Genomic DNA, 27889 nt, shown 5'->3' on the forward strand with positions numbered 1-27889 from the left:
CATGGGAAAGCAGGGAGCTGAGGAAACGTAGCTTTCTTGTTTCAGTGAGGGGGCACCCTGCTGTCATCCTCGAAAGCCTGTGACATGCCATCATCAAATGATAATCTTTTCCTCAAGACCTTTTTCTTTGAGTAAAAAAAGAGTCGGGAAGATGACTTGTACTTTTTCTGTGCCCTCCTAGCACAACCTGTTAGTTGATGGCAGATAATTCTGATATCTCAAATTTAGTTGGGAACAATTTTCCTTGGTTGGTGACTCTTAAAACTAGAAGCTAAGTGGAAAGGCACCATTCGAGAGTATGGATTACAAAGACAAATGAAATGTGGTATACATAAATTAATTGTTTCCATGAGGTCATTGTGAATCACAAAATAGTGTTATCATTGAAAATTGTAAATATTGGTTTTATGTGTAATCTTTCATATTGAAAACTATGGCGTTTGGTGTTGTTATTGAAAGGGGGAGAGTATGGCTCCTGGTTTGAACGTAAAGGACTCAAAGTGCAACAACTCTGGGAATCTTGACACTTCAGAAGAGTGGAAGCCTTCACATACCTTAAAATGAATTACTGGTTAACTACTATTAATATGCCATGGGCCCAGAGACCAGCATATAACACTGCAAGATCAATAAGGGTATTTATCATGTGTGGCTATATTGATCTCTCATGAAGGAGTGAGTCATATTTCACGCTGCATACGTTAGCATGGAAAAAGTAGCAGAGCAATTAGGAAGCCTTACCAAACTCTGGAATGCATGGAACCACAAATATGAGCACTGAAATAAGACGTGATCGAGTCTGCAAGCATCATCTCTGCAAACGTCTCTGCTGCAAATGCTGTTGGTCGCTTCTGTAGGTACATGCTTCTCCAGTCCTTTCCCAGCTGTGGAACCCAGTCCTGCCGATCTTTGTTCCAGATAGCACAAGTGAAGACTACACCGAATATATAGCAGCACTTAAAACTTCTTACTTCAGCCGAAACCGGTTTGGCTCAATGGATAGAGCGTCGGCTTGGGGACTGAAGGGTCCCGGGTTCGATTCCGGTAAAGGGCACGTACCTTGGTTGTGGGCATATCCCCAGTAGGGGGTGTGCAAGAGACAGCTGATCGATGACTCTCTCTCATCGATGTTTCTAACTCTGTATCTCTCTCCCTTCCTCTCTGTACAAAATCAATAAAATATATTTAAAACAAAACAAAAACAAAAAAAACTTCTTACTTCATACTTTCATTGGCAGCCTGGCAGGTACTGGTAATTCCTGCAAGGGACCACTGGTTAAGAGAGCTGCTACATTCTCTTGGGAATAATGCTGTTGTTTCCTATGATTAATATTGTTAAGTGCCAACCTTGGCCAGTTTTTACTTTAGAAAAATAAAGAGCGAGATTCAGATTATAGTCAATAATATTGTATTAACTTTGTACAGTGACAGATAGTTACTAGACTTATTGTGGTGATCACATTGTAATGTATTATATATAAATGTCTAATCACTGTATTATACACCTGAAACTAATATAATATTGTACCAGTATATCCACTACAATTAAAAAAAAAAAATTTTGTTGTTGTTAATCCTCATCTGAGGATGTATTTCCAGAGAGTGGGAGGGAGGGGGAGAGACGGAGAGAAGGGAGGGGGAGAGACAGAGAGAGAAACATGACACATCAATCGGTTGCCTCCCCCCCACACACCCCAGGGCCCGGGGATGGAGCCTGTAACTGAACCTGGAACCCTTCAGTCTGAAGGCCAACACTCTGTCCACTGAGCCAAACCAGATGTTTTCTGTGGTTTTTCTACCTAGTCATACGGACTATGCAGGTAAAATATCCCTGTCACAGTGTGCGTTAGGCATGGCATTGGGCAAGAGAAACTAGTCACAGTGCAGGGTCTGGTACGGATGGTGATTCAGGTCAGGTTTATAGAACTAGCTGTGAGTTTTTACTGTGTTTGTTTCTGTGATTCAGAAAATGGTTAATAGGCTAGTAAGAGTTTATACGTGGGCCCTGGCCTGGTTGCTCTGGTAGGAGCATCATTCTGTACACTGAAAGGTTGTGGATTCAATTCCCAGTCAAGGCACCCTAGGTTTGGGGTTCTATCCCAGATTGGGCATATACTAAAAAAAAAAAAAAAAAAAAGGAGTTTGTATGTGGAAAACCACTTTCCGATGCTATACATATTTCAAATTCTGTATGGTTAGTTTATGTATTTTGTGGCTTCTGAGTTGGAAATCTTACTTTCTGATTTATCTCAAATTAATAGTGACACTTAGCCTCACTTACCAGCTTTGATGACATCCAATGTTGAAGAGATGCCTCTAGTTACTGTTTTGGGAATTTGCTATAGCAGAGGTTGGAGAGATGGCTGTGCACTGATTGTCCTGAGAATTTCTTTCCATTAGCTTCTTCTACCTGACTACATATTCCAAACCTCTGTATATTAAAAATGAACAACATCTTATTAGTCTCTGGAGCTTCTATTTTTTTTTATATTTTATTGATTTTTCACGGAGAGGAATAGAGAGGGATAGAGAGTTAGAAACATCAATGAGAGAGAATCATCAATCAGCTGCCTCTTGCACACCCCCCACTGGGGATGTGCCCGCAACCAAGGTACATGCCCCTGACCGGAATCGAACCCGGAACCTTTCAGTCCGCAGGCTGACGCTCTATCCACTGAGCCAAACCGGTCCCGGCATGGAGCTTCTATTTTTTAGTCACATTTATTTTTACATCAGGCTGCTTGAAAAAACATCATTTATTGATACTATTTGCAACTATTTACCACCTGGTGGCCAATAGTGTGCTAGGCACAGGGGCGCAAAGGTGAGCTAACAGGCATGGTGCCTCTTGCTGCATTTTCCATTCTGGTGAGACAGAAGCACCATCACTCTATTTCTTCATTGCTCACTTGCTCCTCGCCCTCTTGATCCTTCTACGCTAAACACCTAACCCTCTGTTGGGCTTTTCCAGAACTAATTTTGCTTGAACTCTTAGCAGCAGTGGACAGGTCAGATTTCTTCCTGCAAATTCCGTGTCAGCTTTGGCCTCTGTGACATTGCGTTTCTCCTCAGTTCTCCCTGGTTTTAGCCTTGGCTCTCCTTTCAGAACATGCTTTTCTGTAACAGCTCCCTCCTGCTCTCCCCAGGGCACCCGGCGATGGCTCCTGAATCCCAGCCTTCCCCCTGAGTGCAGGTGTCAAGCTCCTCACTCTCACCCATTGCTCCCACGTGTGTGTCCCTCGGGCACCTTGATTAAACAGAACTTACCACCTCCCTCTCCTCTGCCACGTCCAGGCTTCCCATTCTTCCTTACATCTGCTTTGCATTTCTTTGCCTTATCCTGCAACTTAATTTCTTTTTTATTTTATTTTATTTTATTTTAATATTTTATTTTATTTTATTTTTATTGATTTTTTACAGAGAGGAAGGAGAGAGGGATAGAGAGTTAGAAACATTGATGACAGAGAGACATCAATCAGCTGCCTCTTGCACACCCCCTACTGGGGATGTGCCTGCAACCAAGGTACATGCCCTTGACTGGAATCGAACCTGGGACCCTTGAGTAGGCAGGCCGATGGTCTATCCACTGAGCTAAACCGGTTTTGACCTGCAACTTAATTTCTGACGTCCTATCTGCCCTCCGTCGTATTGAGTTTTGTCTCCTTCAGGTCCCTGGCCCAGGTCGCCTCTCTTATATTTGAGTCTTCTAGGTCTCTCCCTGACTACTGCAGTGCTCCCTAGTGGCTCTTCCGGCCTCTGGTCTCCCTTCCCTTGCCTACAAATTGCCATCAGATCAATCACCCCAAGCACAGCTCTCACTTGCTCCCTCTCCACTCCTTGCTCAGGAATCCTCAGTGGTTCCTGCCGCACTGTGACGAGAGGCCAGCCGGAAAATTGGACGGAGGCTTTCCCTCACCTTGCACCAGTCTCCCTGTCAGACTGGACCTCTCCTTCCCTTTTGCACTGAGTTCTTCACCCCCTGTTCATCAGCCCCAGATTTGCCTTGCACTTTCCTGCTTCCTTTTCTTTGTCCCTACAGCCCTTTTTTCATTTTTTAAACCTATTTTCTGCTATTTTAAAGTGCAACTCAGATGCAGTTTTTATTTTCCCTTATTTAAAATTTTAAAATTTTATTTGTTTTTATTTTTTTAATTACAGTTTACATTCGGTATTATTCTTTATTAGTTTCAGATGTATAGTAAAGTGGTTAGAAAATCATGTACTTTACAGAGTGCTATTCCCTGCTGCTTCAAGTACCCACATGGCCCCGTATTTATCTCGATTATTGACTGCATATCCTACGCTGTAATTTACACCTCGGTGGCTATTCTATAACTATCAGTTTGTACTGATTAATCCCTTCACATTTTTCGCCCAGCCCTAACCCTTCTCCCCTCTGATAGCTGTCAGTCTGCTCTCTGTATCTGTGAGTCTGTTTCTATTTTGATTGCTTCTTTTGTTCATTCAATTATACATATAAATATTTGTCTTTCTCTGTTGGACTTATATAATTTAGCATAATACCCTTCTGATGCAGGGCTTTTTGCATGTGTTTTTTCCTGAGAAGGTCAGTGTAATTCCTTTCTAGGCTGCAAGCCATTTTTACAGCCTTTGAATTTTTGTGGAAGTTTGTGGGTGTTTCTGTATGATAATCCTTGTTATTATTTGTAATCCCATCATATACGTCCTCTTAGACTGCAGACTCCTGCTGGGTAGGAGCATCCTGACACCCTGCAGCCTTTTCAGGCATCTGGACCAACTCTTTGGACATAGGAGTCCCTTTAGTCGTTTATTGGAATTGGCACAGTGTAAAGTGTGGACCCACAGCTGGCAAACTCTATAGCCCAAAGGCCCACTATCTGTTGTATCAACCTGTCTGCTCCACAACTGAATGCCCACAGAGCTTAAAACAGTTACTCACTGACCTTTGACAGAAGAAGTTTGCCTACTCCTGGTATAAATCACTGTCCAGACTTCTGAAGGACAGGGCATCAGCTGTGGAAGGAAGTGAAGGACACAATGTTTGCTCAGACTTTTAACTTCCGCTTTGACTTTCTGACATATCTATGTGGCCGCCATAATTAGGGCACTGGGATTTTTTTTTTATTGCCTTGTTTAAAATGAAGTATAATTACTTTTGTGTAGACAGCCAAGTTAATTTAGATTTTATCTCTATTTCGTTGACATTAGGATAAAAAGTTACTGGTCAGGCTCTATCTAATTAAAATGACCCTTAAAATGTGTTTTGTATTCTTAGTAAAAGTAATCTGCAATAATCTGTCACCCGCACCACCAGAGTTATGTCAACGCTGGGAACCGTCCTTTACTTTGCATGTTCTGGTGCCTTTTTCTGCAGCTCTGAGATCTGAGGAGGATGGCTATCCATTGCCAAGGTTTAAAGGTCAAGTTTTGTGAAATTCCAGATTAATACTGTGTTGCTGTTTTCTTTTTCTTTCTAGATGGACGGATGGTCATCCAGGACATTCCTGCTGTCACCAGCAGAGGGCACATGGAGAACGCACCTGACCTGGTTTCAGAATCCACCTACTACAGCAGCTTTTACCAGCCATCTCTGTTTCCGTACTACAACAATCTGTACAACTACCCACAGTACCCCATGGCTTTGACTGCTGATTCCCCTTCTGGGGACATGGGGAACCCTCTTGCGGGATCCCCAGTGAAGAACAGCCTTCGGAGCCTCCCAGCACCTTACGTGCCTGGTCAGACAGGAAACCAGTGGCAGGTAAGATGTTACCCAGAGTGAACTGGATATGTGAAAACCACACATATACCCCACTTCTCATACGTATATGCACATTATACAAAAGATGTAAAGAATTTTTCTCTCTACATATAAGATTATTTAACCTCATTCATTGTCTTCAAGGAACTGTAAAGAAATATGCATATATTTGTGTGTCTTTTAATTTTACTTTTCTCATTTTCTAATGTCATTTTGCATAAATACCCACTTGGCCATAGTCAGATTCAAAAGTAGCTTACTATATTATGCCCCACCTTCTCCTGCCTTGCCCCCATTTTCTTTGAGCAGCAAAGGAAATGTTGGGTGCAGTCTTCTGTATAGTAATCTTCCTGATGAATTAATTTTACCCTGGGAGTAAGAAGTATCAAAATCTGTATGTATGCTTAAATGGGAGAAAGGTAAGAAAAGGAATTAGGTCACAGCTGTGCTGGGCCAATGTGGGTGTTTGTAGCTGGGAATAGAGGTCAGTCTCTCATACTCTGAACTATTTAAAATAGAGTGTAATGTAAAAATAGGGTGCAGTCAAGAGCTTTTTAATATTTGGGGGAAAGCAAAGCATTTTCATTATCAGGGAATGAGCGTTTATCAGAGCTGTTCCTTTTCCTCCGTTTTGACCATTCCATTGAAAGCATTTTCAGGTAGTATTACCACATGGTGGGGATTTGTAGAAACATGAGCTCTTGGACTCAACACCTCCAAGTCCCCTCTATCCATAAGCTGTTATGATTTCATGATAAATGTTCTAATTTTGGATGCATTTGCTATATGTAAACTTTCTCAGCTGGGCATGGATTCAGAGACAATGCAACTTACATTTAGGTCGTTAGGGCAAATCTTTGACCTTATGTCAACTTTTTAAAAAATGTGAGTTGAATTTTTTTGAGCAACTCTACTCTATTTTCTTTTTTTTAGGTGTTGGGAAGTTGTTAATATTCAAGTCATCCCACTTTTTGGATTCTCTCACTATTCCTAGGGGTCTGGCTTTTTTTTTTTTTTGGCATAGTAATATGTCAGCTTTAATACCTTTTATTTTTAGAATCATACTTTTTAGAAAGGGAAGTTAGAACATTGGTGTTAAAATTGAGGGGTAGTATGAGTATCAAAGGAAAAGCAGTGATTTATGGATCTTTAAGCTGGGCCCCTACCCGTCTTTCAAAGTGCCATTTGGATTTTATGATTTGAGGCAGGTTCTAGGCTGATTTCTACTAAAGACTCTCCACTCTGAAAGGAGAAAGACATCTCTTGTAGGTAAAAAAACAAAACAAAACAGTTTATGCTGCAGATTCCCCAGGAGAGTTTCCTGGCTGCTTCCAGGCTTTAAGGATAAAGTAGGGAAGATCTCAACCTGCTGGCTTAAGAGAAAAAGGATGAGAAAGAAAAATCTTAGGTGTTTTCTTAAAGAAAGACAGCTTATGGTGAGCTTTCCAGGAGAGTCAGAAATCTCCTAAATTAATTTACCCTCTACTTTGTCAAAGTCTTTCATGCATGTGATGCCTGACACACTAATGTTTATTCTCACTCCACCTGGGAAACCTGGGAAGGGTATGGCAGAGGTCTTGGATTTCCGTGGTGATCCCTTCCAAAGGTTCTGTCTTTGTAGAAGATGCAGCTCTCTTGCATGGCAGCGTGGCCTGGACTTGGAGGACTGTCTCAGCCACTGTGCAAGACCAGATTCCCCTGAGGACACGTTCTTGTGCCCTTGCTAGGACAGCCTGCTGGGTCAGAATCCCGAGGCTCGCTCTTGTTTGTGCCTGCACACTGAAAGCTGCTTTCATCGCTTTAGGTCTATCTCCAGCCTGTGGAGATTTGTGGCCCAATCACAGATTCCTGTCCTGTTGGGAAACAGGAATAACATTTGTGACACTGGTACAAACTCACGATGAATAGCTGGTCCCCCTGACCAGCGGCTCAATTTCACTTCTACATTTAATTGCCTCCAAAAGCTGTTTATTGCCTTATGCACTCCTCCACGGCAACATTATCTGTTAAATAAACAGGTTGTACCAGGTTGACAAGGGAGAGGTGCATATCAAGTGAGTAGAAATAAATATGGGAGGACTCAGAGCAGTATCTGAAAGTCCTTTCTACCCTGTGGCGGGCAGGCACCTTCCTGATTGCTTTTCAGAAGCTTGTGCCACCAGAGTGTAGTCACATTCAGACCACAGTGAGGGTGTGGTCAGATTGCCACACGGGTGAGTTCCTTCCTTTGGTGACTATTTTGGGCCCATTCTGAAATGTCTTATGATATGCTCATCCCTTTATGATCAGGCACCTCACTGAAATGCATTCACTTATTAAATAAACATGGATGGAAGTCCTACTCTGTGCTAGGGAATCTACCACTGAACCAAGCAGACAGAAATGAAAAGCTGGTCTTGGGGGAAGGCTGCTATCATTACTGGGAAACAAGAGGGATGTTGGGGACAGTTTAAAGTAGCCTGGGTTTGAAACTGAGTTAGAGGCAGGAAGGAAATTCTATCCTGGCACCTGTAGCTTGGACCGCAGAGGAAGGTGCTCCCTTGTGAGCATTCCTGGGATGGCCTTCCAGCACCTGGTGTTTCAGGTCTATGACCAGCAGGCTGACAGGGGCCTTGGTATTCACACTGCTGCCTCTTTTCTTAGCTTGCCTCAGCATCAGAACATCCTGTTAGCTAAAAGAATGTGGAGAAGAAGTGAGTTCTTGAGCATTTGCTTTGTGAAAATGGCCATAGCCCCTTCACTTCTGTGCCCTGGGAACTTCACAGGAGGGTCCAGCAGTGAGGAGGGAGTGGAGAGCAGGATATGAATCCGAGGTTTAAACTGGACTTCCATTCCCAGGGAAACAGTCATTAGTTTAAAATGTTCCCAAATTTTAAAAAATGTTATGTTAGGAAGAAGGTAGAATGCAAAAACCACTTCAATTTTTTTTAATGTTTTTATTGATTTTTAGAGAGAGAAGAAGGGAAAGGGATAGAGAAATAAAAACATTGATGAGAGAGACATATTATCAATGGGCTGCCTCCTGCATGCCCCCTACTGGAGATTGAGCTGGGAACCTAGGCATGTGCCCTGACTGGGGATTGAAAACCAGTGACCTCTTGGTTCATGGGTTGATGCTCAGCCACTGAACTACACCAGCTGGGCTCCACTTCAATTTTTAAGGTGAAATAGGCCACCAAGCTGCACCATCAGGCCCCAGGATAAGGTGCATCTGGTCACTTCAGATTTCCTAGTAATTCTGCACTGAGAGAGTTAAGTGACCTGCCTGAGGAACACAGCTGTTAGTGGAGGGCCAGGCCTAAACCTGGGCCTTCCTACCCTTGGGAATGTGTTCTTTCTACAAGGAGTCTTGTGATCCACTAGGCTGCCCGCCCACTTCCATTGCTCATGTCTTTAACAGGTTAAACTAGCTCTGGCTTCCCTTGTTATTGGTCACTATCTATTGCTAGATAACCCTGACTATTTTTTTGCCTCTGGAAAGAAAAATTGACAAAATTTGCAAGCAGGCACAAGAAGGGTTTATTGGAACATAAACAGTTTAAACCATTTAAAGCAGTTTCTTTCCTCAAGAAAGGGTAAAGTAGTTATAGTATTTGATTTGACCTATTAGGTCTAACAACCATAATTTGTTTCCTTAAAAGGGAAATTATAGAGATAATTAGAAGCCCAGTGCACGAAATTCGTGCACTTGGATGGCAGGGGGAGGGGGGTTCAACTTGGCCTGTGCCCTTTCACAGTCTGGGAGCCCTCAGGGGATGTCCAACTGATGGCTTAGCAGTCGGACATCCCTAGTGTTGCCATGGAGGCAGGAGAGGCTCCTGCCACTACCGCTGCACTCGCCAGCCATGAACCTGCTTCTGGCTGAGCGACGCTCCCCCTGTGGTAGCACACTGACCACCAGGGGGCAGCTCCTGCTTTAAGCATCTGCTCCCTGGTGGTCAGTGCATGGCATAGTGATCGGTTGTTCTGCTGTTTGGTCTATTTGCATAGTAGCCTTTTATTATATAGGATAAATTTCTGTTAATGACTGAAAGAGTTACAACTTTTACTTCTATTATGTGTATTTTATATCTGGCCACTTTTGTGAATGCTTGTAATTCTAATGATTTTATAATTGCTTATTTAGGTGTATCTAGTTAGGTAGTCATTTTACAGAAAACTATTGATCATTTTTCTTCCCACTAAAAATATCTCCAGTTCTGATTTGTAGTCTTAGTGTGTTAATTCAGTTTAGATACCAGTAGTGCATACTGGTTCCTTCTTTTACTGGGAATGTGTCTAGCAGTTCATTGTGATGTATGCAAAATGTTACAAAGAAATGAGGAAAATAGGATAAGTGGATTTTTCCTAAAGCTAAATTATTCAGTTCAAAAACTTGTTTTTATTCAGACCATACCCTTTCAACATTTAAAAAAATAAAATATGATCCTGTTAATTATATATTATATTGCAGGGGCACTTTCTTAGCAATATAAAAAGTTGGTAAAGCCCTGGCCATGTTCCAATTGGGTGGAACATCATCCTATACACCAAAAGATTATTGTGGGTTTGATTCCCAGTCAGGGCACATACTTAGGCTATGGTTCAATCCCTGGTCAGGACCTGTGCAGTAGACATCCAATTAATATTTTTCTCTTACATCCGTGTTTTTCCCTCTCTCCCTCTGTCTTTAAAATCAATAATTAAAAAGAAAACATAACCTCAGGTGAGGATTTAAAATGAAAGTTGGTAAAACTAGTACTTCTGTATCCTCACTTCACCCTCTTTTTTTTTTTCTTCTTCTTCACATTTTACCTGTTTGAAGTCCAGGGAAAGCCTAGAAGCCACTGCATCAGTCACCATGTCACCATGACAACAGCAAAGTTTTTCTGGATTTTCAGTATGCTTTTTAAAGAAATTGTGTCAACTTAATCTCAGTTTAATTTCTTATAGGCAGAATGCTTTGATCTTTTCTTTTTATGGCAGTTCTGTGATTATCCCCATGCCAGCCCAGAATTCTGTGGGATTCCTTCATGTGCACCCTAATTAGGTCCTGCCTTCTAGTGCAGTAAGGACACAGGGCTTGCCAAGTCCAAAGGCCAGTCTTAGAGAATCTTGTTTAAAGAAATGTGAGAAGTCCCAGTAGATGACAGGAAGTTATGTCAGTGCAGTGTAGGTGTCAGACTTCCTCAGGATTGGGGCTTCCATTGCTTTTACTGTGAACTGTCCCATAAATTGCCTGTCAAGTCTTAGCCAAGTCTATATTTTTTTCTGTTAAAATATAACTCCTTATTAGATTATTACTTTTTAAGGAGAGATGATACACCCAGTTCTCTCAGACCTTTTCAGCATATTTTGAATCCTGCAGGGAGAAGGGCTTCTGTTGGCCAGTGGGCAGTGAGGACAGCAGTAATTCTCTGCCATAGTGTGAAACCTTCCAGAGCTTTGCAGCCCAATGAATGCAAAACTGACTTTCTAATCTTACCCCTATTCTCCTCTGTAATAAAAGCCTACTATGCTAAGTGTCTGGTCATCCAGTTGTTCGTTCAACCAATCAAAGTGAAATATGCTAATGATATATTAAGGCCATTCAACCGCTCGCTATGATGTGCACTAACAATGGGGTTGGGGGGAGGGGCAGTTGACTGGTTGACCAGTCACTGTGACGTGCAGGAGGCAGACGCTCCAACTGGGGTAGATGCTCCAACTGGTAGGTTAGCTTGCTGCTGGGGTACAGCTGATCAGGACTGAGTGAGATAGGCCGGACATGCCCTGTAGCCCTCCCAGGTCCCTCCCTGGCCCCAATAATGCACCTGTGGGGTTCCTCAGCCTGTCCTGTGCCCTCACTATCCAGGATCTCTCGAGGGACGTCAGAGAGCTGGTTTTGGCCCAATCCCACAGGTCAGGCTATGCACTAGGCCTCTAGTTTACACTTATGTTCACAAAGGAATTGCTGTTTTGTCTTGGTCATGACAGCCATCCTCTGATTTTTATTATAGTTTCCTGAAGGAATTGCTGTTTTGTTTTGGAAAGCATGAAGTTTAATCACTTCATGCTTTCCATTTTGTCTTGAGGGAGGTTTGTAAGCATGGTGCTGTCATGATGATGTTTCTGGTGGCTCTTGCTCTGGAACCAAAGCTGAGGGAGCTCATGGGCATTTTAGAAACTGAACTCAGACAGATGGTGAGAGGTAGTGAGGAATGTCCCATTAACTACAGCAGTGCACAAGAGGCTCATTTAAAAATAAAATACAGCTGAAACCGGTTTGGCTCAGTGGATAGAGTGTCAGTCTGTGGACTGAAGGGTCCCAGGTTCGATTCTGGTCAGGGGCATATGGATTGGTTGCGGGCACATCCCACGTAGGGGGTGTGCAGTAGGCAGCTGATCGATGTTTCTCTCTCATTGATGTTTCTGACTCTCTATCCCTCTCCCTTCTTCTCTGTAAAAAAAAAAATCAATAAAATATAATTTAAAAAATATATATAGAGAGAGAAACATCGATTTCAGAGAATCATTGATTGGCTACCTTCTACACGCCCCCTGCTCGGGTTCAAGCCTGCAACCCTGGCATGTGCCCTGATAGGAAATCGAACGGGACCTCCTGGTCCTTAGGTTGGCACGCAGCCACTGACCATGCCTGCTGGGCTGCACTAGGGTCTTTTTTGCAGAGCATTTGGTTAAAAACCTGTGGGTTATAAAAGAGAGAGTTTCCAGCCCCCCTGGAAACCTGGGAGGGGGCCTGCAGCTGTGACTCTGAGAGGAGATCTGGGGCAGGGCTGGGCTCTGGATATTCCGAGGGATGTCTTCCAGCCTGGCTGTAGTGGCCCAGTAGCACCCAGGAAACCCAGATTCTTGGGAACCTGGGGGGACTCCAGTAAAAATGGGCTGCCCTACAGGTTAATTCCCATTCTTATAGGAGTTCAGTTTTATCTGGACTGAGTTGAAAACCTTCGAAAAGGCTGATTTTCTCCAGGGACTGCTCCACAATTCCGTTGGAGAGGAAAAGAAATGCATTATCAGTTTGTTGTGAGATTTATTTATTTTTGTTACACTTGACCTGACACAATAGCATCAGGTTGGTAAATTATATAGTCATTGGGGGATTCTGTAATCTTCTTGAAAATTAGATAATTAGATCATGGTTTTGAAAACTTTCAGATTCAATTTGCTTGGTCCGGTGCCAAAATCTTATCTAGTTGTGTTTTCCATTTCACTTCCCCCCGTTACATAAATGTGAATATGATATAAAACCAGTTACTTATCAGAATGTTTTAGTATGTGGATGAGAGATTATCAAATTTCTTGAGAGTCCATACTTATGTGGCCTGTTATGTGTCCTTCATTAGTTGAATAAAGGCCAGAATCAAGGCAACGCTTAATAGAAGCTGATTTGCGTTATTTTATTTTTTACCTTGTTAGGAATACCATAGGAGAGACACATAACCTCCTGAGAGGGGGGTTCTTAAGAAGATTGAGAAAGAAGAAAAGGATTAGTCCTCATTTTATTTCTCAAACCATTTTTATCACATTACCTCTCATATACATTCTTTTTTGGCAATTCCCAGTTCTTACCAGCCAATAGTGGGAGAAGGAAAGCACACGCATTAATTCCGTGTCTCAAGTACATGTAGAAAATCAAGAACGTGAAGGGATGTTCTCTCTTCCCATCTCTGTGTTTGATAGTGGCAGTGTAGGACCTTAAATTGGTTTTTCAACTTTTTAAAATTATTGAAAAGTAGAAAATTTTCAGAGACTGAATTTTTCTTTCAAATATTAAATAAAATGTTTAGGTCCTTAAAATGTTTAGGTCCTCAAGTATGCAGTGGACAGGTTTTTCTGTCTCTGTCTTTGTTACGAGAGCCCTGTCATACCTGTGAAAGGGTTCAGAGTTACTTGGTAGCAAACCCAAAAGCATGGTCCTCGAGGGTGACCAACACCCCCTCCAGGATGCTCCCACCGTGGGAGGTCCCTGAGGGGAGTGAGCGGGGAAGGTGTACAGGACAGTTGTTGAACAGCCTTATGGTCCTGGTCACTTCATATATCACATTGTACTGAACCATTAACCACACCCCTGTCAGAGGTTGTTACCCCTTTTGTGGCTGAGGAAACGGATGCTCAGGGAGATGAAGTAACTATGGTCACAGCTGGAAGTGGGGGAGCCGGAGTTGGAACCAGGTTTGCCTAATTGTAGAGGCACATTCATGCCCATTATATCTCTGTCTTCTAAAAACATTTCCTCATATGAAGCCTTGAGAGGTATTTTCTTACATCTCATAATATTTTATAAGATGTCACCTGTCATAATGTTTCAGAGGCTTGACATAGTAGAGGGAATGGAATCCTATGTCTTGATAGTATTAATCAAATTTAAATTACTAAACATAAGGCTCTTAAGTATGGTTCTGTGCCTACACACACACACACGCACACGCACACGCACACGCACACGCACACACACACACACACACGCGCACCACTTCTGTGTAATTTAGGAAGACAGATTTTTTTTTCTATGTTGTGTCATTTTGGTTACTTAAAATGGATTCTCTCCATCATGGTTTTGGAGTGGGAAGGGTCTTTCCATGCCACTGGCCCACTGCAAGTTGGGATTCCCATCAGTGATCACCAACTTGCATTTGGATTTTTAATGCCAGTTCAGGTAAAATACTGTGAGTGTGTACGTGTGCTCACACTTACCAGCAATAGTCATGGGTGTGACTTTGCTATGTTCTATTGGTAGAGGGTGGCCCAGACGATCTCACCTTGCCCTCCAGGCAGTCTATCATGTTCAGCACTCATAAGATACCCTTCACATTGCTGATTTATGCCAAAAGTATCCTAATGTTTCTGACAAATCATGTGTGACGTGAATATAATCCATATTTCTTAGAGCAGCTAACCCAACTGGCTTATTTCCCGATACTGCTGATGGAGCTATATCTCTTGGTGTCACAGCCATTGAGATTCTGGTGGTAACATATTGTTTGTGGGTCACTAGTTTTGTCTAAAACAGTAGGTTGGAACAGAGTAGCAAAGGTTAATTAAGTTTGTCCATCAAAATGGGAATAGATATGCATGCCTCTGTTACTGCCAGTCCTAAAATCAAAGTTCCTGAATGTGTGATTATAGGCATATTTCCTTCTCATTTTCAGACTACCCCCCCTCCAAAAAATGCTTGTTTTAAAATATGAGGAATTCTTAAAAGCCAAAGGCAGTGATTAGATCTTTATAACAAGCAGATATCTAGTTAAAAACAGGGACAGGTGGCTTGGTTTAGTAGAGAGAAGCTTCTGGGGTCCAATTGCTGTGAATTTTGCCTCCTCTCTGCAGAACCAAGTTACCTTATCACTGAGCAGTTTATTTCCATGTTGATGGTGATTACATTATGATGACTCCATGAGATGACAAGTCTCTAGAGTATCTCTCAATAAATGCTCATTTTCTTCCTCTGAAATTCCATTAGTCCCATAGTCAATAAGCCAATACTTTTCCAGCAAAGTTATGTTAAGAATGTCACTGTTACAAGCCCCCTCCGCCTGTCTTAAGAGATGTTCTATAATGCTCTTAGAAATTCGACATATTACAGAGACTGGAGAGGCCTATGTCCTAATAATTATTAAACAAATATTAAAAATACAATCTTTGCCATTTCTTTGTCCACCAGCTCATTATAAAAATACAGTATTTGCATTTCTGCCTGGCTCTGTATATGACTTCAGTTAGGTTTGTGCCTTGAATTTGTGAATGAGACAAATATAAGTTTCTGGCCTAGGAGCTGGCAAATCTTGCATAGATTTGTGATAATGAGCAAGGTGCTGGGCTAGTGCCTGCCAGAGGCTGTCTCTACATGGACCGCCTTCATTTCTTTTGTGAGCGCAGCAAAACCTTCCAGTTTCCAGAAAAACCATCTTTTTCTTTTTTAAGACTATCTTTTTCCTATTTCTAAAGGTCCTTGCTTCCATTGAATTGATTTATATATCTCAGAGTCTTGCAAACATTTTAGACTGAGACCCATAGTAAAAAATGTTTTATATTGTGATGTAATATATATTTATATGTACATATAAGGACAAAATGAAGTTTATAAAACAGCTCTTCCACATATGATGGAGTTTTATATTTCTGTTCTGATTTGTTTTCATTTTGTTGCTATACTGTTGGTTTGTTTTTTAATTCTGATTACCACCCAGTGAGTTATTTTGGAGCCCACTCAGTGGTCACAATGCTGCATTTTTGGACAACACCATCCGCAGGAGTAAACTTCGTTCTGTCAGTACAACTAACACAGATGGTGAAAACCACCAACTGAATGATACATGTTTGAAAACTAATTTGGGTTTTTTAAAATGTGGAAATAGAACAAACAGAATGGACCACTAATGCATACAAGTGTAATCCTAGTATCACATGGGGGTTTCATTCCTTAGAGTTCATACAAGAGTGGTCTGAGCCCTGTTCCATGCTCGGTCCCAGATTTCTGGGAATTGGAGAGGGGGCTTGGTTTATGTTTTAACGGTCAGTGTTGTTCTATAGTTCTAAATGCCTTCCTTATTTTTTTCATGGTGTATCTTATAGGGTTTGTTTTGATGTTTTAAAAATTTACTCTGGGATTAATGCAAGCCTGGAGTTGAGCTCCTTTCCTTCCATTCTTTCTGAAAAGCCTACCCATACAAAGTGCTGTTTCATTTTGGCACAGTGTCACAGATGTTCTGAAGCTTTGGGAAGCATGAGGTTTACAGCTGAGAGCATCTGAGATGTATAATTTCTCAAATGATTTTCCTGTCTGCCGTATTGCATGAGTATTCTGTTTCTCCTGTCATCTCTCTCCTTTCTCCCCTCCAACCTCCTTTCTGGGGACGAAGAGCCCTCCAATTTCTGGACAAACAGCTCTTCGTTCTTCAGCCTCGCTGACCCTCAAACCCAGCGCCGCCTTCTTCTGCTCATTGAAGGCAGCCGCCCAGGCTTTGCAGGAATCCCTTCCAGGGTCCAGAATCCTCACAAGACCAGTCTCCCTCTCTCCTTTTTCCCCCTCCTCGCTCTAGGGAGGGGAGTGGAGGGCATTGCATAATATGAACACTTAACAGAAAGTAAGATGAGGGCAGTAGAGGAAGTGGATGAAATCAGGAGAGAAAAAACAAGCACCCAGAGGACCAGAGGGACAGGAAGAAGGGAGGGACAGACTCTAGCTGAAGGGAATCTGTTGTGTCACTTTACTCAGCGCTTGCCCTGTTACTCTTTCAGTAATCTCTGAAATGTGAGCAACCGTCATTTTAGCCTGAATATAAAACTAATTCTCCCCAGCTGTGTGATCTGTGGAGCCCAGAGGATGGATGAGGTACATAGTACAGGAGGTGAACAGGCACTTGCTTTTCAGGTAAAGAACTTGCATAGGGGGGGTGTATGGACTGGGGCAGCTCTCAGAGGGTAGTTAGGCGAGGTGGGAACAGGCGTCCCTTTAAGATGGTTTGAAAAGAAGCTTCTACTAAAACTAAAGAACTCCTTTAATGAGGGCAAAAGTGAGCCCCAGCCTTTATTCTTAGCAGGAGATGTAGGATTCCACAGCATGTGACAAGCCCTCTTTATTTTTTTTTTAAATATAAACAGGTTTTTGTTCATAAAACCAAAGGTTCATCCCACATGTAGCTTTTGCAGTTTAAAAGACTGTAAGCCACATGCCAGTGCCAAGAGAATCTTTACACTATTTGTTTAAGTATCAGAGTTTGGAATTAGGAGCTTTATCCATATATTCACTCTTCTCAGGAGACCATTCTCTTTCCCCACCTAATTCTGTGTTGCTGAGCCATGCTTTTTAAAACAGCCAGACAGCAAGTTGATTTTCATGATCTCTTTCAGCTGTTACCTAGACCGAGTGCTCAGTTTTGTGTAAGACCAGACTCTTCCTATCTAAAGTGTTAACAGATAACCAATGAGTGGTATTTAGGATTTTTTTTTTAAAAAGAAGTGAGTTCTAACATTTATATGTTTTATTGGGATTTTATTGTTACTATAAAGTATCTGAAAGGAAACCAGTGGTTCGGATTTCTTTCTTATGCTGTATGTTCTCAACAGTTTAATAAAATAAAGTCCAAAGCTCCTAGTTTTTCCTTTAGGGTTCACACTAACACTGCGCATGTTCCACACTAGCCCAGCTCCCATTCATAGGTCATATTCTGGTTCAGAGCCTTGGGATGGGTAATAAGAATGTAAAGCATGCCTCTTGTTTGCCAGCTACCACATGTTAATAATAATAGGAGTCATAAATCACTGGAATCCTGGGGTTTTAGGGTCACTTTGTTTAATTTAAAGGAATAAAAAAAAATTAGATAAGAACAAGGCAGCATTACATAATGGGAAAAAATCATATCCTTTAGCAGAAATGAACAAGTCCTTTAATTTATGAGCACCTATAGCTCTCAGTAGAACTTTGCTTCTTAGTGGAGATGAAGGGCTGAGCACAATGAGTTGGTAGTGTTAGGTTAGTTTAAAGCAAGTTTTTCAATCTTGGCACTATTGAGATACTAGGCTGGATAATTTGTTGTGGGGGCGGTCCTGTGCGTTGTAGGATGGTTAGCAGCATCTTTAGTATCTGCTCACTACAAGCCAGTAGCACCTCCTCACCCCCAGCCAGTTGTGATAATCAGTGGTGTCTCCTGACTTTGCTAAATGTCCTCTTGGGGGGGAGGCAGTGGGGAGAACAACCTGCCCTTCATTGAGTACTTCTGGTTTAAAGTAAAACAACAGACTTCAAAGGTTTCCTTATTTACCCATTTTGTCTAATTCAAAAGTAGCAGGCTGTAATTGTTTTTTAAGCTAGGAACAAGAAGTGACTTAGAGTTTTAAGTTACATTTGGCTACACCTTTTTCTGGCTTTCTGGGTGAATCACAGTTCAGTTTCAACTCCATGTTTCAGAGGTTTACACATGCACTGAGAAATACATGGAACCATACTTCTTTCTTATGTCTAAGTTGTCACAGGGATGGTTATTTGTAGATTATTCTTCCAGTTGTAAGGAGCTGAAGTGATTGATGGTCTCTGTAAGTTCACATTTTGATAACCACAGATGGAGTCTGACCCTTTGTATCTCTCTCTCTCTCTTTTTTTTTTTTTAATAGTAGTTTTTTATAGCTCAATGATCTTGGGGATTCATTGGGAAAGTTGAATGTTTGAGTTCAAATAACTCAGTTCCTATTTCCAAATGATTCTTGTCATCTGATGCTTTCTAAAAACAGAAATGGAATTAAAGCGGAAAATAAACACACATGGATTTGATATTGTGTTTATTTTGCAGTGAGCTTTCATTAAAAGGGAAAGAAAAAAACCTTCAGTTTATCTGAATCCCTTTTCAAATAATACACACATTGGTCTTGGCAGCAGTTGTCCAGTCTGTTTGTAGAGTTAACCTTTTGCGTTTTTAGTTGACACTGGGGTTTCATACTTATTGGGGTGTGGGAAATATGAAGGTAAGTCTAGGTATAGATAACTCTAACTGGTTCTCAGTCTTGGTTTCAATTAGAATTATCTAAGGAGCTTTGAAATAACGCAGGGCCCAGGCCAAATCCCAGACCAAGTTCTCTCTTCCCTTAATCTAGTGGGAGAGAAGGTGGAGAACCAGGGTCCATTTCTGTAAGTAAAGTTTTATTGTAACATAGCCACACCCATTCATTTACTGATTGTCTAGAGACCCTATGGCTTACAAAACCTAAACTATTTACTGTTTGGCCATTTACCAAAAAAGTTTGCTGACCTCTGTTCTCAACTCACAGTGAACATTTTCCAAGTATTTTTGAAAAGAGGTTTTATACAAAATTCATAGTAAAAGGGGAAAATCCAGGATTTTGCTGAGCCTATAGGCTCAAATCCTGTCAATTTTCTTGGACCTGGGGAAAATTTAAAAACATTTTCCCTGAAGAACTGACTTGAGGGTTGTGCCCCAGCAGAGGAAGATGTAACCAACTCAGCACCCAGAAGGGGGACGCCATTATTTATGTCAGGACACTTTTTACTTAATAGTTGGCTCTTGCTCTAATAAGTGTTCATCACTTAGACTGTGTTGACTTGAGGGAAGGCTATAGATGCAGAAATGTTTCTCTCACAAAAAGTGTGTTTGAGCATGTTATTACCACTGTAGCCATTCTAGATGGTTGTGGACCCCTGAAAAATAATCTTAGTTCTGGGGAACCTCATGTATAAAAAGAAAGCTAATGGAAATTTAAAGTAGCATCCTTTCTGCCTTTTCTTAGTTTGGGTGGAAAGTTGTAAACAGTTGGTCAAAAGAATTTTTTAGAAAGTTCTCCTTTGGTCATAGGCCCCTAACGGTGTTCAGTGTGAGAGAAAGGATCGTTTATTCTAGTACCTTGTCACCAGAGTGAGATTTTATTTATGTATTTATTTATTTTTACTTTTAAAAATATTTTTATTGACTTAGAGAAGGGAGAGGGAGAGAGAGAACCATCAGGATGAGAGCGAAAAATTGCTGCCTTTTACCCACCCCCTGCAGGGGGTCAAGCCTGAAACTGGCAATCTTGTGGTGCACAAGATGATGCCCAGCCAACTGAGCCACGCCAGCCAGGGCCAGAGCAAGGTTTTGAGCCAGCAGAATAAGCTTCTCCTGAGAGTGAGTTAGATTCTGAGGCTCTACCCAGACTTACTGAATCAGTCTACTTTTAAACAGGATCCCAGGCCGTTCTCATACACATTCAGAGAGCAACAGGGAGTACTAGTCTAACGGATAACTGGGTCAGTGCAGAAAGCACCGTTGATAGTCCCTCTTTAATGATTTCACAGTTCCCTGATGGCTCTCCTGACTTGGGCCCACTCACTAAAGGCAACCAGTTCTCCCCTTTGGCTATTTCCAAGCATTGCTGCATGCCCTCTTATTTAGTAAAAAATTATATAATGGTAGAAAATGAAAATTGGATGATTAAACTGAAAGAGATACCATTTTTATATGCTTTAGAAAAAAACCCCAGAAAGGATAAAAGGAACTAGGCCAGATATACTTCGCTTGAAAGGTAATAATTAAGTGGAATGGAGTCTTCTTTCTTTTGCAAGAAATAATCTACACATCAAGCATACATTTGTGCTGGGGGAACAGTTGGGAGGGGCAGAAATGAACTCCTTGAGCTTCTCAAATTAGCACACAAAAATCAAGGACTTAGGCCTTTCCTCCAAACACTGCCATAATATCCAAAGTTTACTTTGGCCTGTATTACTGGGGGAATTGTCCAAAATTTGGATGTTCATAGAAAACCTTGAGGAAGCTAGGACCTAATTTTATCTGCCAGGATTTGCCAAGTTAGTACTATTTTTCTAAATCAAATAAGTAGCTTCTAGAGATTTGATTTGAAAAACATTTCAAAATTATTCCTTAATTCTTGAACAGACTTGGTTTATCCAGAGCATTCCTTTTCCTTAGATTGACTATTTTTAAAAAAATATATTTTATTGATTTTTTACAGAGAGGAAGAGAGAGGGATAGAGAGTCAGAAACATCGATGAGAGAGAATCATCGATCAGCTGCCTCTTGCACACCCCCTACTGGGGATGTGCCCGCAACCAAGGTACATGCCCTTGACTGGAATCGAACCTGGGACCTTTCAGTCTGCAGGCCAACGCTCTATCCATTGAGGTTTTGGCTAGATTGACTTTTTAAAATAAAATTAATACCATCTGAATTTAGTGTTTTTGAAACTATAAATAATTGAAGTCTAGATGTTCTTGCTGTGAAGACAGGGTCATGCATTTAATGTTTAGTGTCTATACCAGGGTGTGTGTAGGAAACAGAATAATTCTAGGTGTTCGCAGAGTGTCCAGGAAGAACGAGGAAAGTGGAAGTGGGTTGCCCTTCTAAGCCTGCGGGTCCCATTTCCTTAGCTTTGAATAAGAGGCCAAGAAGCTGTGTGGACTGTTCCTTATATAAAAGCTGCCCCATGATCCCAAAGGCAAGGTCTGATTGCCAGAAAAAAAGGCATGAGTGCCGAGTGCCAGCTGCTCACTGCTGCTGGAGGAAGTATGTGCTCCTTTTGGCTTTCCTTCTGTCTTCCAGATCTCACTCCATGTCTTGTTAGTAGAATCCAAATCACCTCCAGAACCCTGGTGACAGGAGAGTCTGGGAAACATATCACACTTTTGTTCCTTGTTACAGGGAAAAGCACAGAAGGGGGTGGGAATGGATGCTGAGTGATGATATTCAGCATAGAATCATGCTAGTGACAATAGCTTACTTTCACCCTATTTTCATGTTTTTAAAAAATATTCTTCCCCTGACCGGTTTGGGCAAGCGGATAGAGCGTCGGCCTGTGGACTGAAAGGTCCCAGGTTCGATTCTCGTCAAGTGTGTGTACCTTGGTTATGGGCACATCTCCAGTAGGGTGTGTGCAGAAGGCAGCTAATTGATGTCTCTCTCTCATTGATCTTTCTCTCTATATATCCCTCTCCCTTGCTCTCTGTAAAAAAATCAATGAAATATATTTTAAGAAATAAATATTCTCTACTAGAGGCCCAGTGCACAAAATTTGTACATGGGTAGGGTTCCTAGGTTTGGCTGGTGATTAGGTCCAGCCGGGGCCTTCCTTCATTCCATGCCGCCCCCTGGTGGTAAGCACACATCATAGCGAGCGATTGAACTGGTCTCCCAGCAAAACTCCTGAGGGGACACTTTGCATATTAGCCTTTTATATATAGAGAGAGATATGCACTGTGTATTAACTAAGATGAATTGCCAGTTTTATATGTGAAGAAATATGAGAAGGTTAAATGACTGGCTGCTGGTCAAACAGGATAGTCATTGTGACAGTAATGCCATGCTCTCCTGTTTTTCCTGTCCAGTTCTCTTTAGTACTTGTTAATTGGGCATCATAAGATGAGAAGGGATTTTAGGGGTGCTTTAGCAGGAACCCCAAGATAGAAAAGGCACCTCAGAATGCACAATTCTAGCATTTTCAGGGTTAGTATACTGGATGGTCTATTCATGGTTGAGGACACTACCAGCTTAATAGGGTATGCCCTTAACTTACAAAATTAGGCAATTCTTGAAATTACTATAAAATGCAACTTTGGTCTTAATACGTTCCTTCTTTTTTCTTAAGCAGATGAAAACCTCTGAGAACCGCCACCCTGTGAGTTCCCAGTACAGGATGCATTCTTACTACCCAGCTCCCTCCTACCTGGGCCAGAGCGTATCCCAGATCTTCACTTTTGAGGATGGCCCTCCTTACTCGGAAACCAAAGCGAGCGGTAGGTGTCTGGTTACACAGCCTGGATCTGGGTGGAGAGAGGATGAGTGTTCAGCACGGGGTCTCTGGCTCTCCAAGGGTTCACCAGTTAAGAGCTATTGGGAAGTTTTTTGCTGTGTAAGTCTTATATAAGTATCCTTTAAGGTGTTTTGTTATGGAATGATTTTGCTTTGCCTAGATTCTTAATATTACATTTCTCTCTTTTGTATACCCAGAGTGACAGGAATAAGATTAAAGACTCCTCTGAAACTAAAAATGTGTTTTCTGAGGGATCAATATGAAACACAGGGGCACTTTAAAAGTGGTTCCAAGTCCTGATGCTTTTGGTAAACTGAATTTCCATATATTGAATACTTGTTTTCCAAAATTTTCCATTTTAAAATTGAAGGTATATTTATATTTTGGGGAAAAGAAATAAAATAACATAATAAAACATTTTTTAATTCAATCGATCTCAGAGTTTATGCAGTAGCAATGTAAATAACTCTGATAAAATGGCTTTGAAGTGAAAAATGACTGCTTAATGTACCAAAGCACTTTGAAATACACAATTGCTCAATTTCAGTTTTAACCTTCTCCCCAGCCTTTACATTGTGGAGACAGACAGGTCTTTTACGGCTGTTGTGTTCCCAGGACCTGTTTTTAAGTTCTTTATATTGAAGCATTATCTTTTGACCTGGGAAAGTGAGAAGCTTACACAGTCGAGGCAGTATGTAAAAATCGGGGCAATAGTGAATGACTTGGTAATTTCAATAACTTGATTCTCTATAGAGAACTGGTTTCTTTGTAAAGCAAGTACTTAGAGAATGAGAATCTGAAGTCTAAGAAAGCTGGGCAAGTGACACTTCATTTATTATACTAAAAATAAAGGATTCCATTAACGTGGAATATATAGGTTAAGGGAACTGATAAGTGTGAACTGAAGTACATATTATTGATTGTACTTTGACTTTATTAATAGTCATATTTCATAACTAGTATGAATATTTATACTGTATAACATATGCTCATATGGTCTTCCTTTCATACTTTATTGATTACATATATGTTTATCTGGATTGTAAGCTTCTTAAGGATAGTGAACACATCTCATATCTTTTTATCTGCTATGATGCCTTTTTAAAAATTTGTTATTTATTAGTTGAGTGATGAATGAATAAATTAATCCATTATTATTTTAAGTAAGTTTGTTCTTTAAGGAAACATAATTCTGAAAGGTCAGAATCCTAATAGTCTGATGGAGTCCTTAAAAAAAGTTTATTCAGAAAATTAGCAATGAAACCTAGTTTAAGGGGGGAATTGCCTGACCTTCTTTTTCCAAGAATAATGGAATGTTTTTAAAAGCACTGGCATTCTTGAGACAAAGGTATAAATTCAGAGGAAGGCAAAAAGATAAGAATTTATTAGAGCAGAGATGAATTTGAAGAGGAGCAATAGACATTTGAATTTATGACAGAAAAGGAAGAGATTCAGAAGGAAAGAGGTTACAGTCCAGGAAAGAAAAGATTGGTTGTTCCAGTATTCATAAGGAAAGATTGGATGAATAACACCTAGAATTTCCTTAAAACTTTTCTGGTGATTTGTGTATCTGAAAATGTGATTTAACCTCCCAGTAACCCTCTAACTCACTAATAATTAATCAGGAGGGTCAAGCTTCAGACATGAGGGCATTAGGAAGAATTGCAGTGAAATCTCTATTTTGGAATTGATGGAGAACGAGAACATGAATTAATTGAAAACCCAAGACTCAGTATTTTTAAAAGAAGTGTGGCTTTCTGGCTTCCATGTATGGTATCATGGGCTCTACATTGTATGAGATTTTAAAAAATATATATTTTATTGATTTTACACAGAGAGGAATTGAGAGGGATAGAGAGTTAGAAACATCGATGAGAGAGAAACATCGTGCACACCCCCCACTAGGGATGTGCCCTTGATCATACTCGAACCTGGGACCCTTCAGTCCGCAAGCCAACGCTCTATCCACTAAGCCAAACTGGTTTCTGCTATATGAGATTTTTATAGAGCTGGTGGGAAGGGAAGAGGAAAGAGAAACTTGTGTGTGGACATCTCAGGTGCCATCTCATGGAGCACAGGTTCCTCAATTTTATCAGTATTGACACAAGTGGGGAGCTCTTTGGGGGCAAATTAGGCCCTTTATGGGGCTGAGGCTAGTGGCAGGGTGCCGTGATTGGGGATGAGGACATCAGTGTTTTTATTTGTGAGAGTGACAACGTCTGATTGATAACCAGTTACATTTATCTGTCAAGTTTGAGTTGAAGTCCTTTGGTTGGTTGGGTTAATAAGTTAACGGTTAGTAAATAGTACATCAGTTATTCTAAGTGGGGACTTCTAAGTAATTTGAAAAACAGTATTTTCAAGAGGTTTAATGTTTTCTTTAAAGTCTTAGTTAAGTATAAGTTTGTCCATTAGATCCATTTTTCTATAGTTTCTTTAAAGATAACCATTACCTCTCTTAGAAACAAGTCCAGGTTCAATGTTTCCCTCTGGTTTTGCTGAAGATTGCCACATGAAAATATAATGTAGGGAATCCATGTTTCTACTCTTCAGTGTTTTTCTTTGTGAAAAGGCTGAAAGCCATTCTCCTTTTTTTATCCTGAAAAGTGTTAGAAGGTAGATTAAAGAGATGGCGGGACCCAGACTTTGTAAGCCATCGCAGGCTTTTGTTTCGGGTGAGCTGGGAGGCCACTGGAGTATTCTAGCGAAGAGGTGACATGTGGTTTTAAACTCTGGCTGCTATTTAAGAATAGACTGTAGGGATGTGATGTGGAAGCAAGAAGACCAGTTACTAGTAAAAGGCTGCAGTAGTAATTCTTACAAAAGATGACAGTGGTTCAGTCAGGGTGGAAATGTGGTATGATAACAAGTGGTTGAATTCTAGATGTATTTTGAAGATAGAACCAATAAGATTTGCGGATGGATTTGGGATGTGCCATAAAAGAAAGAGTGAAAGATGACCCCATAATTTTTAACCTGACCAAGTAGAAAACTGGAGTTTCAACTTATTGAGGTAAAGAAGACTATGGGGAACACATGTTTGTTGGAATTAGGAGTTTAATTTTGCACATATTTAGCTTGAGATGTTCATGAGTCATCCAAGTGGATTGTCATAGGAATTGGATGTATGATGACTAACATTGAGGGGAGATGTCAATGCTGGAAAAAAGAACTTGAAAGTTCAGTGCATAGATGTTATTCAGTGCATATTGGAGGCAATATGATGAGATCCTCCCCCCACCCCAAGGAAGGGAGTGTTGGTGAAGAAGAAAGGACCAGGGATTGAGCCCTGGGACCCTCTAGTGTTTAGAGCTCTAGTGAATGAGGAGGACCCACAAAGGAGAGTGTAATATAGAGCAGCCTATGAGGTAGGAGGAAAACTAAGGGTGAATGGTGTCTTGGAAGCCAGTTAAAGAAAGCACTTAAATGAAAAGAGTCAAATAATGCTGATGGATCAAATGAGATGAGGACTAGAATTGACCATTGGCTGCTGCAAGAGATGTTTGATTACCCGGACATCAAAGTGGATGAGTAGCCACTTTGGTGAGGAAGTGAGAAACACAGCCTTACTACATTCAGGAGAACATGGGAGAGAAGACTATGAGAACAGACAGTTCCAAGAGGGAGTTTTGCTCTAAGGAGGGCAGTGAAATGGAGGACTAACTAGAGGAAAAGGTAAGTTCAAGGAAGGTCCTTTTCTCTCTTTTATTTTTCTTCCCAAATATGGAAGATACTTTGATAGGCTTATGTGCTGATGGAAGTAATCCAATAGGGAAGGATAACTAGCTGGCCCAAGGTGTGGGTTTGTGAATGCTTTGTTCCTAGTCTAAGAGGAGATAAGTAAAGAAATTAAGATTAAATAGAATGCCAGGCTGGTGTGGCTCAGTGATTAAGCATTGACCCATGAACCAAGAGGTCACCGGTATGATTCCCAGTCAGGCCACATCCTGGGTTGTGGGCTCGATCCCCAAAGTGGAGCGTGCAGGAGGCAACTGATCAGTGATTCTCTTTTATCATTGATGTTTGTCTCTCCCCCTCTCCCTTTCTCTCTGAAATCAATAAGAATATATATATATATTAATTATAAAAATGTATGGCAGAAACTGTCAACTTCCGTATTCTCACATGTAAGCCTGTCACCATGTCTTACATCTTTCTATTTCAGCAAGTGCCTGGCAATGGGCTCTGCACATAAAAGTGATTATGTTCACCAAGAAGGGCTTACTTTTTAGCTCCAAAAGGACCCTGTTTGAAACTAACCATATGTGGATTGTAATTCTTGAAATTAGCTAGACAGACATCATGGTCTGCTGAGTGAGGAAGGTAAAGCATAATCATTTTAAGCATATAATAAACATTTAGAAATGGCAGCTTTGAAAACTTATTTTTAACATATCACACATATGATATATTTCCTACATAGAGCAAAGGAAATAACTAGAGGAAATGGGTGTATAAGAACACAGCAGGTCCCCTTATACCTAAAGAATAGGATAGAGGGAAACTAAAATGCTATTTGGTGAGGGCACACATATTTTTGTATTTTCTTTAAACCTCTTTTTCTTCCTCCATGAAAAGAACACCCTAAAAGGCAAACTGTGGAAAAGGCTGAGAGCCAATGTGCACCTAACATGTTCTCTGTAAAACTCTGGCTTTTGATAAAGTCATCACCAGTCTAAAAATAGCAGGCACTTCGCAGGGGCCACGTGAACGCCATCATACTCACTGCAGTAAGGAAATACTCCACTCACTGCGGCACTTTAGTAAGAATCACCGGGGTGTGTTTTCTCACACACGGCACGGATCACAGTCTCCCAGCTTTGTGTTTCTCCAGGTGCCTAGCATCAGGCCATTTCTCAGAGGGCTCCAGGGGTGGTTCCTGGTTTCTTGATTGAATAAGAAACTGACCTTTGG

The 27889-nt window shown here is 41.1% G+C and overlaps 1 protein-coding gene across 1 annotated transcript in view; it reads left to right on the forward strand.

Annotated features, from left to right (window-relative positions):
- Positions 1 to 27889, forward strand: part of DMRT1 (doublesex and mab-3 related transcription factor 1) — a gene marked incomplete at both ends in the record, with an annotated part of 92710 nt that overhangs the window by 32325 nt on the left and 32496 nt on the right. Inside the window, 2 exons of the mRNA XM_084899547.1 lie at positions 5460 to 5743; positions 22814 to 22958. Coding sequence (XP_084755673.1) covers positions 5460 to 5743; positions 22814 to 22958 — 429 coding nt within the window. The remainder of the gene's footprint in view (positions 1 to 5459; positions 5744 to 22813; positions 22959 to 27889) is intronic.

The sequence above is a fragment of the Pipistrellus hanaki genome, assembly GCF_964339955.1.
Source record: "Pipistrellus hanaki genome assembly, chromosome: 11".
NCBI classification, from domain to species: domain Eukaryota; kingdom Metazoa; phylum Chordata; class Mammalia; order Chiroptera; family Vespertilionidae; genus Pipistrellus; species Pipistrellus hanaki.